The sequence below is a fragment of the Rissa tridactyla genome, chromosome W (assembly GCF_028500815.1).
Source record: "Rissa tridactyla isolate bRisTri1 chromosome W, bRisTri1.patW.cur.20221130, whole genome shotgun sequence".
Lineage (NCBI taxonomy): Eukaryota > Metazoa > Chordata > Aves > Charadriiformes > Laridae > Rissa > Rissa tridactyla.
The window spans coordinates 14,714,072-14,728,936 of NC_071496.1; the positions used below are offsets into that span (position 1 = coordinate 14,714,072).

The window sequence follows — 14,865 nt, forward strand, 5'->3', positions numbered from 1 at the left end:
AGGAAAGAAATGTCTGCTTATTTAGCAATTTAAACAGGTAATACTCTAGGGAGAAAGCTGAGGAGGAAGGGTGACATTTCTATAGTTTTCTATTGCTTGATGTTAGCAATGAGACCATGACTGCCAAGCAAAAGCTTCATTCTGTTGAAGAAAGTTTTGCAAGCCTTTCTTAAGTGCTTTCTAAATAGAGGAGTAATGGCAGGCAGTCCTTTCTTTGCTTGACAGCTTGGGAGATTTTTCATGTCTTGGATTATCAGAAGGCTTCTGTGTGGTGGTCACAGCTATTGTGTCAGTAGTTTTCTACATATAATTATTGCTTCCAGTACTCATCAGCTCTGATTTTGTGTCCTCCCCACATGCAGGTGGAAGCACGCCTCCTGGTATAACTGCACCAGCTGTGCCTAGCATCCCATCTCCAATTGGGGTGAATGGTTTCACTGGCCTCCCGCCGCAGGCTAATGGGCAGCCCGCTGCAGAAGCCGTGTTTGCTAATGGCATCCACCCTTACCCAGGTAAGCCAGATCAATGCTGTGCCCACAACATGCTCCTTCAGTCTTAGGGAGATTGTCCACATACACAGGCTTTGTTTTATGTCGTGGTTAGAACAGTAGCAGGCCAAACCCTCACCTCTGATTTTACTTCTACCTATTCTCACTGTCAAGGAAAGGCTAAAAGCAAGTTCCTTTGTAGTAGTTTGGGTGTAGGACACACCATGTGTTTGTTCCATCTTATTCTCTTCCTTGTCATGAGTATTTATGTGCTCTCCAAAGCTTTACTCCTTGCCACAGACTTTATTGATGCCTAGAGCTTAGCAGCATTAAAAAAAAAAGATTAGACATTTATATGGGTAATGAGAACATCCACAGTCACATTAGACTGTACAAAAATGTAAAAAGGACACAAACCTTGGTGCTTTACAATATAAGCCAGCCACTAATTGCTTGGGGTTAGAAAGACATTTTCATCACTGGGGAGCTTATTCCATCATTGTTTATTATGGGATTTTTCACACTTTCCTCTGTAGCATCTGTTACTGGCACTGACCTATAGTTTTCTGCATGTCTGTGTTTCTAAATGCAAGGGTATAAATAAAATATTAAAGCTGAGCATGCAATTGCACTAACATTATAGAGAAGAAAAGAACATGCCAGTTCCCATCCAAAGTCAGCATCTTCCAAACAACTTTCTTTTATGGTATATTTCTCATTCTGAAAGTGGCCAAGAGTGCTGCAGTATTATGTACATAACCATAGTCTTGCTATGATAATGACTTGCAATACATATATATATAAAACCTGAATTTTGCTCTCAGATACTCTTTCATACTCCACAAAAAACTGAAATGTGGGTTCACACCATTATATCCTGTAGCAGAATGTGAAAATAGCAAAACAGGACAATCAAAATCTGTAGAAGCATGACATCCACATCATTCAGACACAAATAAATCCCATTAATTGTGCAGTTTGTCTACACGTCCACCTTTGTGTCTAGCTATAATATTTTTGATGCTGCATCTAAAGGACCCAAGAACTCCACAGTCTTTGCACTATAAAAACAGGTCCATATCATGTAATTGTATTTACTCTGTAGTTTCACTCTTTTTTTTTTCACTGTCTTCCACTGTGCTCTTTTTTTAAGATTCCCTTTGTCTGGAGCAAGGACACACAGAGTATCATTTGAGTCAGGCTACTGAACCATCTATGGCTTTGGGGCAAAGGCAAGAGTAGGTCAAACGTCCCTACTCACCAGGTCTCTGATCACAGCTCCAGTGCCTGCAAGAATTCACTTTTTCTGTGGCTCCGTCCAGGCTATGGATCCAGGCAGTAGCACTAGAAAACCGTTCCTTGCAGGCATACTCTTTGAAAGCCTTGCTCTCACCTTCTCCAAGCTCAGACAGTACATAATGCCTCACAGTGCACTTTTTGGCATGGACAGAATCACAAAGAGTAAATATTTCCCCTTCCACTAGTCTGAGCCCTTTTGGAGATCTGGACTTTTGGTGTATTAATGCCTGCCCTTTAGTCTTTCAGCTTGCAGAGCTATTGAACATGGCAACGTGTCACAACATATAGTGGGGACAAAGCATAATCTGTTGTGCCATGATGAGTCACTTCTTGCAGCAGCCCAAGAGTATTTGCCATTTCCACATTAGCCATACTAAGAGGGACTGAGCTCTTCAGCCAAAGCTTCTTAGCCACCCAGAGCCCAGTGCCTCTTTTGTAACAGTGTGTGATGTACAATAACAGTGGAGACCATCTGCACTGGTTTCTGCTGTGTCTCACACCATCAGCGCTCTGCTCTCCAGTAACAGGTCCTGCCCTACTGGATTGCATTGTGAGGGACTGGATAAAATGCTCGCTCCAAAAATAAAGCCTCCTTGGGAAGAGAAGGGGAGGGAGAGATGAGAAAATGGGGAGAGCAAAGGGCAGCAAACAAGATAGAGAAGGGAGTGGCTGTCAAAGGATCAGTGAAATGAGGGAACTGGAAGGAGGCACAGAGCAGAGCCCCCAGAAAAGAGTGAGGACTGCTCTGTGGTCTTCTGCCCAGTGATGTGCCCAGGAAGAAGTGGAAATACACACCATAGCATCCAACAGCTCCCAAACAAACTTATTCCTCCTGGGCCAAGGGATGTCCAGCTTGACCAGAGCCAGGAATGGATCCAGTGATATGGCAGCTTTGTGGAGCCTCAGATGGGGAATGTTTTCCAGGATACTGAGTTCTTCAGTGCATTTGGGCTGGGCTTAGGTTGCTGAGGAATACAAAAGCAAAGTTCCCTCAGTTGCTCATAATACATTGTAAACATGTCACCTCATTTACTGGTTCTGTTTCTGACTCCTCACCACTGCCAGGAATATCTCTCTCTCTCCTCTCTGCCGACACAGCAGAGGTCCCGCCACTCCCCTTTGGTTACACTGTGGGTATGTCTGGGCAAGCAAGACAGCAAGCTCCACTTCATATTCTATTTGGGGTCCAGCCCTCTCTGGTGAGGACTAGCTGTCGATATGAATGGGCAGCCAAGCCTTTATGCCCACATGTTTCCAAGCCACCACTGAGACTGGCAATAAAGGTGTCCCCCATGGGTGAATTCCTGTGCTGTAGAAACTGATCCGAGACCATCAATTCATTTTCCTTGGCTCAACAAAGAACTATTAGGCAGTAACCAATTTCACCCATTGCCAGCAGAGACAGGATTCAAACTCCATCTATAATTATTATAATTACCCAAGCTAATTTTGTAGAGGAGGAGTTGCTGGCATGCTAATATGACAGCCTTGTCTATTAGCTCTGCTGATGGGCAGGCTGCTGCTCCGGGCCAGTCGGTCCCAGGATCAGTCCCGAACACAACAGACGCCATCCAGTGATGTTGGGCAAGATCAGGGCTTCACTTGTGCAGGCAGAGAAAGGGACTGACTTACCCCACACCTGACATTTCAGTCCTGAAAGATGTCAGACAAGAAGAGCAGAGGGCACAAATGCCACGGATTTCTTGGCTCCTTTGATGTGTAGGGGAAGAGACAGTGGGACAACATGTCTTTGACGGAGTGGTGTCCAGCCCGTAAATGGTAAAACAAGACTATAAAACACAGGATCAGTCTCTCTTTTCTGCTGGACCAGCACATTCTTTCTGTTATTGCAGTTATTGTTCTGTCTGAATACCTAATTAATTACAACAGTAAATGCCAGCTTCTTTAATCACAGCATCAGCTGTCCTAATCAGTCTTAATAATATGGAATCTGTACTATGGTACCCATGAATTTTAATCTACATAAATTTCTTAAGATGTCTCACGAGCTTGTTGTACAAAATGATATAATTATGGATATAGATTAGAGGTGTAGAGAGTGATTTAAATTGGATTTAAGGAGAAGGTGAATAGAGACCTCCTACTCAGTTATTTATTTATTTATTTTAATCCTGGCCTTCACATAGAGTTGGGTTTTTTTCTGTCATTATCTTATTTCCCCCACACTGACTGAACAGCACTGCCTCTCTTTGATTGTCCTCCTCTCCCATACAGCCTCTCAGAGGTGACAGCGGCCAAGCTGCAGCTCCTGGAGAGGTGCAAAATACCTCCAGGACAGTGAAAGGAATGAGTAGATGGGGCAGAGCACAAAGCTGTGGATCTGGGTGATAACATGTTTTTGTAGACCTGTGCAGGGAGCAGCACTGCAAAATAGAGTGAAATAGATGGAATAAAGCATATCTGTCAGGAAATACATAGGCAGTCAGAAGCAGGGGGTGAAGAGGATATCATATAGGTGTAAGGTTTACCGAATCCTTCCACCAAAATTAAATCCCAGGGTGTCTTAGGGGCCCAAAATGTGCCAGACCCTACTTTTGTCTCTCAGAAGTACTGGGCCCCTCTGATTTCAGAGAGCAGATTTCCTTGGCTTTCTCTTACCCCGAGCTGGGACAAGGACACTGTCCCATACCCCACTGAGGGGGATGGAGGGCCCCCTTTTGATGGCTTAGGCAGTAACCATCATCCTTTTTCCTCACCACCCCCACTGGCTTCAGTGCAGCTCATCCTGATTTACACCCCTGACCATCACAGCAGACTCCAGCCCCCTGTCCCCTACAACCACTTTCACCTGGGGCGCCCATATAACAGCTCATCTTGGCCAGACACTGTAAATGGGTTACTGGCATCTCAGGAGGGATTCTTTATAGAACATCATTTAAACTGATTTTATTTATTTTTAACAACACACTTAATTCTGCTGCCTCCATCGTTTCATTCTTTGATAAAAGCTAAATGTTGGGCCTAACACTAGATGAATACTTCTTTAAAAATTTCGATTTCAATCTAGAGATATATCAGTCATAAGAAAGCTTCCTGGTGTTAATTTTAAAGCACTGGTATTTCATGCTGACTTGTGAAATCATACTTGGTTTTTGGCATCAGGCAGAGGATTTGGAAAGTGACATTAACAGATCTACTTTCTTTGAAGGACTTGGGAGTCATTTCTTGACTTCTCCCTAATGAATAAGTGCTGCCTTCATCAAATTTATATTTATGGCCATATAGTAGGTCATTGGCTTGTTTTATGTCTCCAGGTTTATGGAAGGTTATCTGCCATAGTCACCTTGTGGCATCTTGGCCAGGATTGTCTCACAAAGAGACAATTGTATCTAAGCAGAATTTTTCCCGTGGAGATATGGAAATGATCATAGAATCATAGAATCATAGAATCTTCATGGTTGGAAAGGACCTTTGAGATCATCGAGTCTAACCATAAACACACACACACACAAAAAAAAAACCAAAACACAAACAACCTACAATCTCTGCCACTAGAGCATGCCCTGAAGCGCCACATCTAGACGTTTCTTAAATACCAGGGATGGAGCCTGCCCAGGGATGGTGACTCAACCACCTCCCTGGGCAGGCTGTTCCAGTGCCTGACCACTCTTTCAGTAAAGTAATTCTTCCCAATATCTAATCTAAACCTCCCCTGCCACAACTTCAGACCATTTCCTCTGGTCCTGTCATTATTCACCTGGGAGAAGAGGCCAACACCCACCTCTCTCCAACCTCCTTTCAGGTAGTTGTAGAAGGCAATGAGGTCTCCCCTCAGCCTCCTCTTCTCAAAGCTAAACATGCCCAGCTCCCTCAGCCTCTCCTCATATGACCTGGTCTCCAGACCCCTCACCAGCCTGGTAGCTCTCCTCTGGACACGCTCCAGCACCTCAATGTCCCTCTTGTACAGAGGGGCCCAGAAGTGAACACAGTACTCGAGGTGAGGCCTCACCAGTGCCGAGTACAGAGGCACGATCACTTCCCTACTCCTGCTGGCCATGCTATTCCTGATACAAGCCAGAATGCTGTTGGCCTTCTTGGCCACCTGGGCACACTGCTGGCTCATGTTAAGCTGGCCGTCCACCAGCACCCCCAGGTCCTTTTCTGCTGGGCAGCTCTCCAGCCACTCTTCCCCAAGCCTGTAGCGTTGCTTGGGATTGTTGTGACCGAAATGCAGCACCTGGCACTTGGCCTTATTAAACCTCATACAGTTGGCCTTGGCCCATCGATCCAGCCTGTTCAGGTCCCTCTGTAGAGCCTTCCTACCCTCAAGCAGATCAACACTCCCACCTAGTTTGGTGTCATCTGCAAACTTACTGAGGGTGCACTCAATCCCCTCATTCAGATCATTGATAAAGATATTAAACAAAACTGGCCCCAAAACTGAGCCCTGAGGGACACCACTGGTGACCGGCCACCAAGAGGATTTCACCCCATTAATCACAACTCTCTGGGCACGGCCGTCCAGCCGGTTTTGAACCCAGCAAAGAGGACACTTGTCTATGCCATGATTCGCCAGCTTCTCCAGGAGAATGCTGTGGGGGACGGTGTCAAAGGCCTTACCAAAGTCCAGACAGACAATGTCCACAGCCTTCCCCGCATCCAGAAGGCGGGTCACATGGTCATAGAAATCATAGATCAGGTTGGTTAAGCAGGACCTCCCTTTCCTAAACCCATGCTGGCTGGCCCTGATCCCTTGGCTGCCCTGCAGTTGCCCTGAGAGCTCACTCAAGATGATCCTCTCCATGATCTTTCCTGGTACCGAGGTCAGGCTGACAGGCCTGTAGTTCCCCGGACCCTCCTTCCGACCCTTCTTGTAGATGGGCGTCACATTAGCTACCCTCCAGTCATCTGGTACCTCCCCTGTTGACCAGGATTGTTGATAAATGATGGAGAGAGGCTTGGTGAGCTCTCCCGCCAGCTCCCTGAGTACTCTTGGGTGAATCCCATCCGGTCCCATAGACTTATGTGTGTCTAGGCGCAGAAGCAGATCATTGACTACTTCCTCCTGGATTATGGGTGGGTTGTTCTGCTCTCCATCCTTATCTTCCAGCTCAGGAGGCTGAACCCCCGGGGATAGCTGGTCTGACTATTGAAGACTGAGGCAAAGTAGGCATTAAGTATCTCAGCCTTCTCCTCGTCCTTGGTTGCAACTTTCCCCCCCCCCGCATCCAGTAAGGGATGGAGATTCTCCCTGGCTCTCTTTTTGTTGATGTATTTATAAAAGCTTTTTTTGTTGTCCTTAATGTTAGTGGCCAAGTTGAGCTCCAGCTGGGCTTTTGCCTTCCTAATTTTCTCTCTGTATAACCTAACGAGATCTCTGTACTCCTCCTGAGTTGCCTGTCCCTTCTTCCAAAGGTGGTAAACTCTCCTTTTATTCCTAAGTAGTCCCATCAGAAGTTCCTTGTTCATCCAGGCTGGCCATTTTCCCTGCCCTTTAGACTTGCGACACTTGGGGACAGCCTGCTCCTGGGCCTTTAAGATCTCCTTCTTGAAGAGCGTCCAGCCTTCCTGGACCCCTTTGCCCTTCAGGACTATCTCCCAAGGGACTCTCTCAACCAGTGTCCCGAACAAGCCAAAGTCCGCCCTCCGGAAGTCCAAGGTGGAGGTTTTGCTAACCCCCCTCCTTACCCCAAGACGACCTTTGACCACCACATCTCCCACTAGTCCTTCTCTGTTTGTGAACAGTAGGTCTAGCGAGGCACCTCCCCTGGTAGGCTCACCTACCAGTTGTGTCAGGAAGTTATCTTCCATGCACTCGAGGAACCTCCTAGCCTGCCTGCTCTCTGCTGTGTTATATTTCCAGCAGATGTCTGGTAAGTTGAAGTCCCCAACCAGAACAAGGGCTGGCGATTGCGAGACTTCAGCCAGACGCTTATAGAATACTTCATCTGTCTCCTCATCCTGGTCGGGTGGTCTCTAGCATGCTCCCAGCACAAGATCTCCCTTATTTGCCTTCCCCTTCATCCTTACCCATAAACACTCGACTTCTTATCATCACTGGAATCTAGCTCTATACAATCAAAACATTCCCTAATGTACAGAGCCACACCCCCACCTCTCCTTCCTTGCCTGTCCCTTCTGAAGAGCTTATAGCCATTCATCGCAGCATTCCAGTCATGACAGTCATCCCACCACGTCTCCATGATGGCGACTACATCATAGCTGTCCTGCTGCACAATGGCTTCCAGCTCATCCCATTTGTTGCCCATGCTACGTGCATTCGTGTAGATGCAATTGAGCTGGGCTACCGATTTCACCCCCATCCTTGGCCCTTTATCCCTAGGGTCATTACATCAAACTAATATAGACACGATGTCCAGGGATAAGGCTCTTGCCCTGAGCTGCCAAATGAAGTTACTGTTAGTATCTGTTTGCCCTGGCAAGGCCAGATCCTCAGCTTCTGTAAAGCAGCAAGGCTACATGGACTTCAGCAGGGCTGACATGATTGATAGTTGTCCTATGGCCTCTCAGGATCCTCTCTGCTTCTTTCACTTCACCAGCTGATACTCAGTGTGCACAGTAAAGCCTTTGACACCGTTTCCCACAGCATTCTCCTGGAGAAACTGGCTGCCCATGGCTTGGACGAGAGTACTCTTTGCTGGGTTAAAAACTGGCTGCAGGGCCAGGCCAGAGAGTGGTGGTGAATGGAGTTAAATCCAGTTGGTGGCCGGTCACGAGTGGTGTTCCCCAGGGCTCAGTATTGGGGCCAGTTCTCTTTAATATCTTTATCAATGATCTGGACGAGGGGATTGAGTGCACCCTCAGTAAGTTTGCAGATGACACCAAGTTAGGTGGGAGTGTTGACCTGCTTGAGGGTAGAAAGGCTTTGCAGAGGGACCTGGACAAGCTGTATCCATGGGCCGAGGCCAGTGGTATGAGGTTCAACAAGGCCAAGTGCCAGGTCCTGCACTTGGGTCACAACAACCCCATGCAGTGTTACAAGCTTGGGGAGGAGTGGCTGGAGAGCTGCCTGGCAGAAAAGGACCTGGGGGTGTTGGTCGACTGCCGGCTGAATATGAGCCAGCAGTGTGCCCAGGTGGCCAAGAAGGCCAACAGCATCCTGGCCGGTATCAGGAACAGTGTGGTGAGTGGGACTAGGGAAATGATTGTTCCCCTATACTCGGCACTGGTGAGGCCCCCACCTTGAGTACTGTGTCCAGTGTTGGGCCCCTCACTACAAGAAAGACATTGAGGTGCTGGAGTGGGTCCAGAGAAGGGCAAAAAAGCTGGTGAGGGGTCTGGAGAACAAGTCTTATGAGGAGCAGCTGAGGGAACTGGGATTGTTTAGCCTGGAGAAAAGGAGGCTGAGGGGAGGCCTTATTGCCCTCTACAACTACCTGAAAGGAGGCTGTAGAGAGGCGGGGGTCGGTCTCTTCTCCCAAGTAACAAGCAATAGGACAAGAAGAAACGGCCTCAAGTTGCTCCAGGGGAGGTTTAGATTGGATATTAGGGAAAATTTTTACACTGAAAGGGTTATTAAGCATTGGAAGAGGCTGCCCAGGGAAGTGGTTGAGCCACCATCCCTAGAGGTATTTAAAAGACAGGTAGACGTGGTGCTTGGAGACATAGTTTAGTGATGGTTTTTGTCAGAGTTAGGTTGATGGTTGGATTCGATGATCTGAAAGGTCCCTTTTAACCTAGGCAATTCTATGATTCTATTACATCATGTTTAATCTCTTAAACATCTGTATGTTGGGCGTAAGATATCCATGAGTGTGACCACAAGGAAAGCTATTTTAAATGTTATCTATGGGCACATTTGCACAGATAGTCACCAGCACATCCAAGGTCTTTTGATGGTTTTACAACTTATAGATGCGATAGTTCTGGTCCAAAAGCCCCTTTAAGGTACTTTATGATATTCATGTCCCTCATCTAGTGTCTCCTATATCCCTATAGCTCTTACCAGCCCTTACTCAGTTATTTAGCTTCTGGGACACAGGGGGCTTACATCTTGGCGCAGACAGCATGCAGAGGAGATGAGGTCTCTTCCCAGCCCTGCATGCCTGTGCTCAACTAATATTTGCAGTAACTAAGACCACTGGCCATCTGGATGGGGAGAAAGGGTGGATGAGACAGGGTAACTCTCCTACCTTAGCACAGTATGATCTGTGTGAAGGCCACAGGGGTGCACACTGTGTTAAGTTATGTGTATTTTATGGAGGAATAAGGCAATCTTCCCTCATAGTCTCCTTGTGCTGAGACACAGAAATGATTCATGTCTCCCCATCACTTTGAATTTTAGCATGTGGTGTGCTCCAGCCTACAGTCACACATAACGCCTGGGGCAGATTGGCTCTGGATCATGAGCCCCTCATACATCTGAGCCCTTGCTGAACTTCTCATGGATCATTAGTATGTAGGAGGGCTGTCACTTTACTGAACACAGCATGGCCGCAACTTCCTCAAATGTCTAATCTGTGTCTTGAGATTTCTGGATCGATACCAGCCATTGGCTTCATCCACACTACAGCTGGGAGCGCAGGCAGTTATGCCCTTCAATAGGTTTAATTCATCTGGCAGAGTGAGCAGCAGCATGAAGATATGCTCATGGCTGCCCAAGCTACCTTGGCTTCGTGCCAGGGTACCTAGCCAGCCCTGGAGTCCCTGCATCTTCATAGGCCATGTTGGCCAACATGGACACATCCACTGTACTGAAGTCACATCTTCATTTGCTGAATTAACACACTCTTCGAGCTAAGGAAGACGAGTTCTTCAGTGAGCAAAGGTGATCTTTTTTTTTTAAGAGCTGTCAAGTTAAATTCCTGCAGGGGGTGACTCACCACAACCGCTTTTCGCAAACAGCCAAGGTAGGATATGAGACTACAAGTAAAACACAGAGCCCCAAGCCAGGGGTTGCTGCCTCCCCATGCTGTCTAGTCCTACAGCCATGGGATGCTTTCAACTTGCTCCTTTTCAAGAGTGTCCAGGGATGGTTGGGTCAGTGTTAGGGTCCTGTGTGTTAGACCAGTCACCTCACATCTTCTTTACCTATAAGTTAGTGATTCCCAGCCTGGAGCAAAGCTGATTGAAACCAGGAAAGAATCTTCCCACTGTCTTGCATGTGCTGTGTGCCAGGAGGAAATTCTCTGTGTGATTTGGGGCACAAGGCAGCCTCCTGAGAAAGAAACATCCAGTTAGGTACTACCCTTGCTGAGAAGTCGTTAAGACTCAGGAAAATAATAAACTCTAAAAGCTTTATGTGGGAGGGAAAAAGAATGCATTTAAAAGCCTGTTGTTTCAAACCCTTTAAATAAAGCATTTGTTCAGTTTTAATATTTAATCTTAAAGGTAAACCATGACTTTCAGTGTATATTTGCTAAGCATAATCGCTTACTTACAAAGGACAGAGTATGGCTCCAAAGGCAGGTAAGATATCCACACATGGGGTAAGGAGAGCAGCCCTGCAGTGAGCCAGGTGGTCCTGTTCAGGACCTAGACTCAGCTATAGCTGGGAGAGTGGTCAGTTTCCATGTGCGCCCAGCTAAGGCAAGGAATAAAGGAAAGGACCACAGTCAGACAGGTACTGCTCAGGGACTTCTTTTGTATCAATGAAGAGGCAGTCATTGCTAATTGTCAGAGAGAGAATGAGCATGCCTGAGTCCAGCCTCAGCTGGAGAGGAAGGAAATGCTGTGAGTGTATCTCCTAAGCAGCAGAGACAATTTCTTCTTCTAGCTCTATAAACAGATGAGTGCAACCAAGGAAGGGCAGTTGCCTTTGGGGCAGACACGATAGATCATCTCCTTTACTGCAGACTGCAAAACCATAGCTATCTTATAAAGATTTGCTCCCTTTACCACATGTCCCCTCATATTCCTCAGGAGATATCTTCTATCTGACAGGACTTGGTCATTTTGGGGGGGTCTAAGTTATTATGATCCATTCTCCCAAAGCGGTGTGGGAACTGGTGTATCACTCAACCTTTCATAGCTGTTCAGTTTTATTCTGAAGCAATATGCTCAACATTCTGTTTTTAGAGGAAAACAGTTTTGAGCAGAGGTTAAAAAAGAATAGACTAGTTGCTTCCTTCTTCAAGAAGGCAGGAATAAGTGGAAACAGTTTTTATATTTTCCAAGCATTTCCTCCAGTTTCCTGGAGCATCTACTCTTTAAAAATATAACTTTGCATCTCTACTATGCCTTCCACTGATCTCCCACAGGTTTTAATGTATTCTCCTCACATCCCTTTTCAAGGGGTGAAAATCCTTACAGTAGGGCAGTGATTCCCCATTTCACATACATACAAATTGAGGGACCTGCCAAAAGTCAGCTAGAAAATCAGTCAAACAAATTCCAACCTAAGACTGAAATCTCACTTATTTTTTCCTGTGACTACCCCAGCCTCAAAGTCCTTGTCATCCAGTAACGCCCATAATGAACAGAACCCTCCAAGCTAGCTAAATGGGCTTTTCCCCTCAGAGTTTGGTCTTCTCACCATTCATACTTGTATTTTGGGAGAAAAGTACAAGATCTTGCAAGCTTCCATCATGATCAATGGTGATCTTTGAACTTAAGGTTCAAGCTGGTATTTGTATCTGTAATAAAAGACTTTGTCCATGTTCCTTGGGCCTGTAACACTAACGTTTACCAACCTCCACCACACTTTGGCATACAGTCAGTGTCTCTCCTTGGATAGGTCAATGGCACCAGATTTCCTTCGAAGAGACCCACACTTTTGCATCCTCCAAGCCCTTGCCTACAGCCACACCTCTGTGCTTGTAGGAAAGAAGAAGGTGGGATGGAGGGGAAAGTGGCAGCTCCCTAAGGGATCATTCTACAAGTAAGAAGCCGGAGGGACTGCATAGATGTAGAACTGTGCAGCACCAATAAATACAAATAAAACTCATAACAAGAAGTGAAATATTAGGTGACATTTGGACTGGAGGTTCAGCCAAGCTTTGCTTTAAATATTTTATTGCTGCAGATAAAGAGCGAGCTTATCCAACACATTTCTCTCTCTCTCTTTTTCTCTCCCTATCAACCAAAGGGGAAAAAGAAAAAAAAATCTTAACTAGCTTTGGTTGTATTTAGAATCATAGAATTGCTGAGGTTGGAAGGGACCTTTAAGATCATCAAGTCCAACCTTTAACCTACCCTGACAAAAGCCACTTCTAAACCATGTCCCTAAGTGACCCATCTACCCTTTTTTTTAAACACCTCCAGGGATGGTGAATCCACCACCTCCCTGGGCAGCCTATTCCAATGTTTAATAACCCTTTCAGTGAAAAAATGTTTCCTAATATCCAATCTAAACCTCCCCTGGAGCAACTTGAGGCCGTTTCCTCTTGTCCTATTGCTTGTTACTTGGGAGAAGAGACTGACCCCCACCTCTCTACAGCCTCCTTTCAGGTAGTTGTAGAGGGCAATAAGGTCTCCCCTCAGCCTCCTCTTCTCCAGGCTAAACAATCCCAGTTCCCTCAGCTGCTCCTCATAAGACTTATTCTCCAGACCCCTCACCAGCTTTGTTGCCCTTCTCTGGACCCACTCCAGCACCTCAATGTCTTTTTTGTGGTGAAGGGCCCAAAACTGGACACAGTACTCGAGGTGGGGCCTCACCAGTGCCGAGTACAGGGGGACGATCACTTCCCTAGTCCGGCTCACCACACTGTTCCTGATACAGGCCAGGATGCTGTTGGCCTTCTTGGCCTCCTGGGCACACTGCTGGCTCATATTCAGCCGGCTGTCAACCAACACCCCCAGGTCCTTTTCTGCCGGGCTGCTTTCGAGCCACTCTGCCCCAATCCTGTAGCGCTGCATGGGGTTGTTGTGACCCAAGTGCAGGACCAGGCACTTGGCCTTGTTGAACCTCATACCCTTGGCCTCAGCCCATCGGTCCAGCCTGTCCAGATCCCTCTGCAGAGCCAACCTACCCTCAAGCAGATCAACACGCCCGCCCACCTTAGTGTCATCTGCGAACTTACTGAGGGTGCATTCGATCCCTTCATCCAGATCATTGATAAAGATATTAAAGAGAACCGGCCCCAGCACCGAGCCCTGGGGGACACCACTTGTGACCGGACACCAACTGGATTTAACTCCATTTACCACCACTCTCTGGGCACGGCCATCCAGCCAGTTTTTTACCCAGCGAAGAGTACACCTGTCCAGGCCATGAGCAGCCAGTTTCTCCAGGAGAATGCTGTGGGAAACAGTGTCAAAAGCTTTGCAAAAATCCAGGTAGATAACATCCACAGCCTTTCCCTCATCCACTAAGTGGGTCACCTTATCATAGAAGGATATTAGGTTTGATAGGCATGACCTGCCCTTCACGAACCCATGCTGACTGGGCCTGATCACCCTGTTCTCCTGCTAGACTTCAAAATTTCACAAAAATAAACAGTTTTAGGGGGGAGGACTGCACAGTTGTAAAGAGAGAAAATGCACTTTGAAGCCAGCAAGGGACTGCATGCCTTACACAGAGATTCACAGCACCCTCCCTGGAGCAGACAAGTGGTGTCCCCCTCCTCTCCAGGCAGCATCTCCTCTCTCACAGGGGGCTGCCTGGCAGCAACACAGTCCTTCGAAGGGATGTTGGGATGGCAGGAGCCACTACTTTGTTCTCTTCTCCTTCCTCCTGCTATGCCCCTGTTGTTTTCTGCTCTGATTGAAAGTTTCATGTGACTTGCTGTCACTGAGATCTGAGTTTGCACAGCACCTAGCACAGTGTCAGTCCTGGCGCAAGCTGCTCCTCTTCTGGGACCTTAAGCCCCTGGATCTGTCTGTCTCACACAACATATTGATGAGGGAAGAGAAAGGGAAAGGGCCTGTCATGTTTTAACCCCTTAATTCCTTCTCTCTCTTGTGTCTCCACAGCACAGAGCCCCACTGCAGCAGACCCCTTGCAGCAAGCCTACGCTCGAGTGCAGCAGTATGCAGGCCGTTAGTATTAACACTTTCTCCTAATAAACCTTTCTCTTTTCTAAAGCTTTTAATCTCTGAACATGCCTGAAGGGGCTGTGGGGAGATGTTTCCTGATACAGGGGCAAGCTGGGGGCCACAGACTCTCAGATTAAATTTGCGCTTCTTGTGAAAACAAACAAAAAGCCCAGGGTCTTCT

At 46.9% G+C, this 14,865-nt stretch overlaps 1 protein-coding gene across 34 annotated transcripts in view; it reads left to right on the forward strand.

The window, feature by feature from the left end:
* Positions 1–14,865, forward strand: part of LOC128902031 (CUGBP Elav-like family member 4) — a 684,112-nt gene that overhangs the window by 636,477 nt on the left and 32,770 nt on the right. For 20 of the 34 annotated variants that reach the window (XM_054184356.1, XM_054184335.1, XM_054184348.1 and 17 more), the window contains 2 exons: positions 363–512; positions 14,622–14,687. In XM_054184356.1, the coding sequence (XP_054040331.1) occupies positions 363–512; positions 14,622–14,687 (216 nt within the window). The remainder of the gene's footprint in view (positions 1–362; positions 513–14,621; positions 14,688–14,865) is intronic. The other 14 variants (XM_054184357.1, XM_054184338.1, XM_054184351.1 and 11 more) reach the window with 3 other exon arrangements.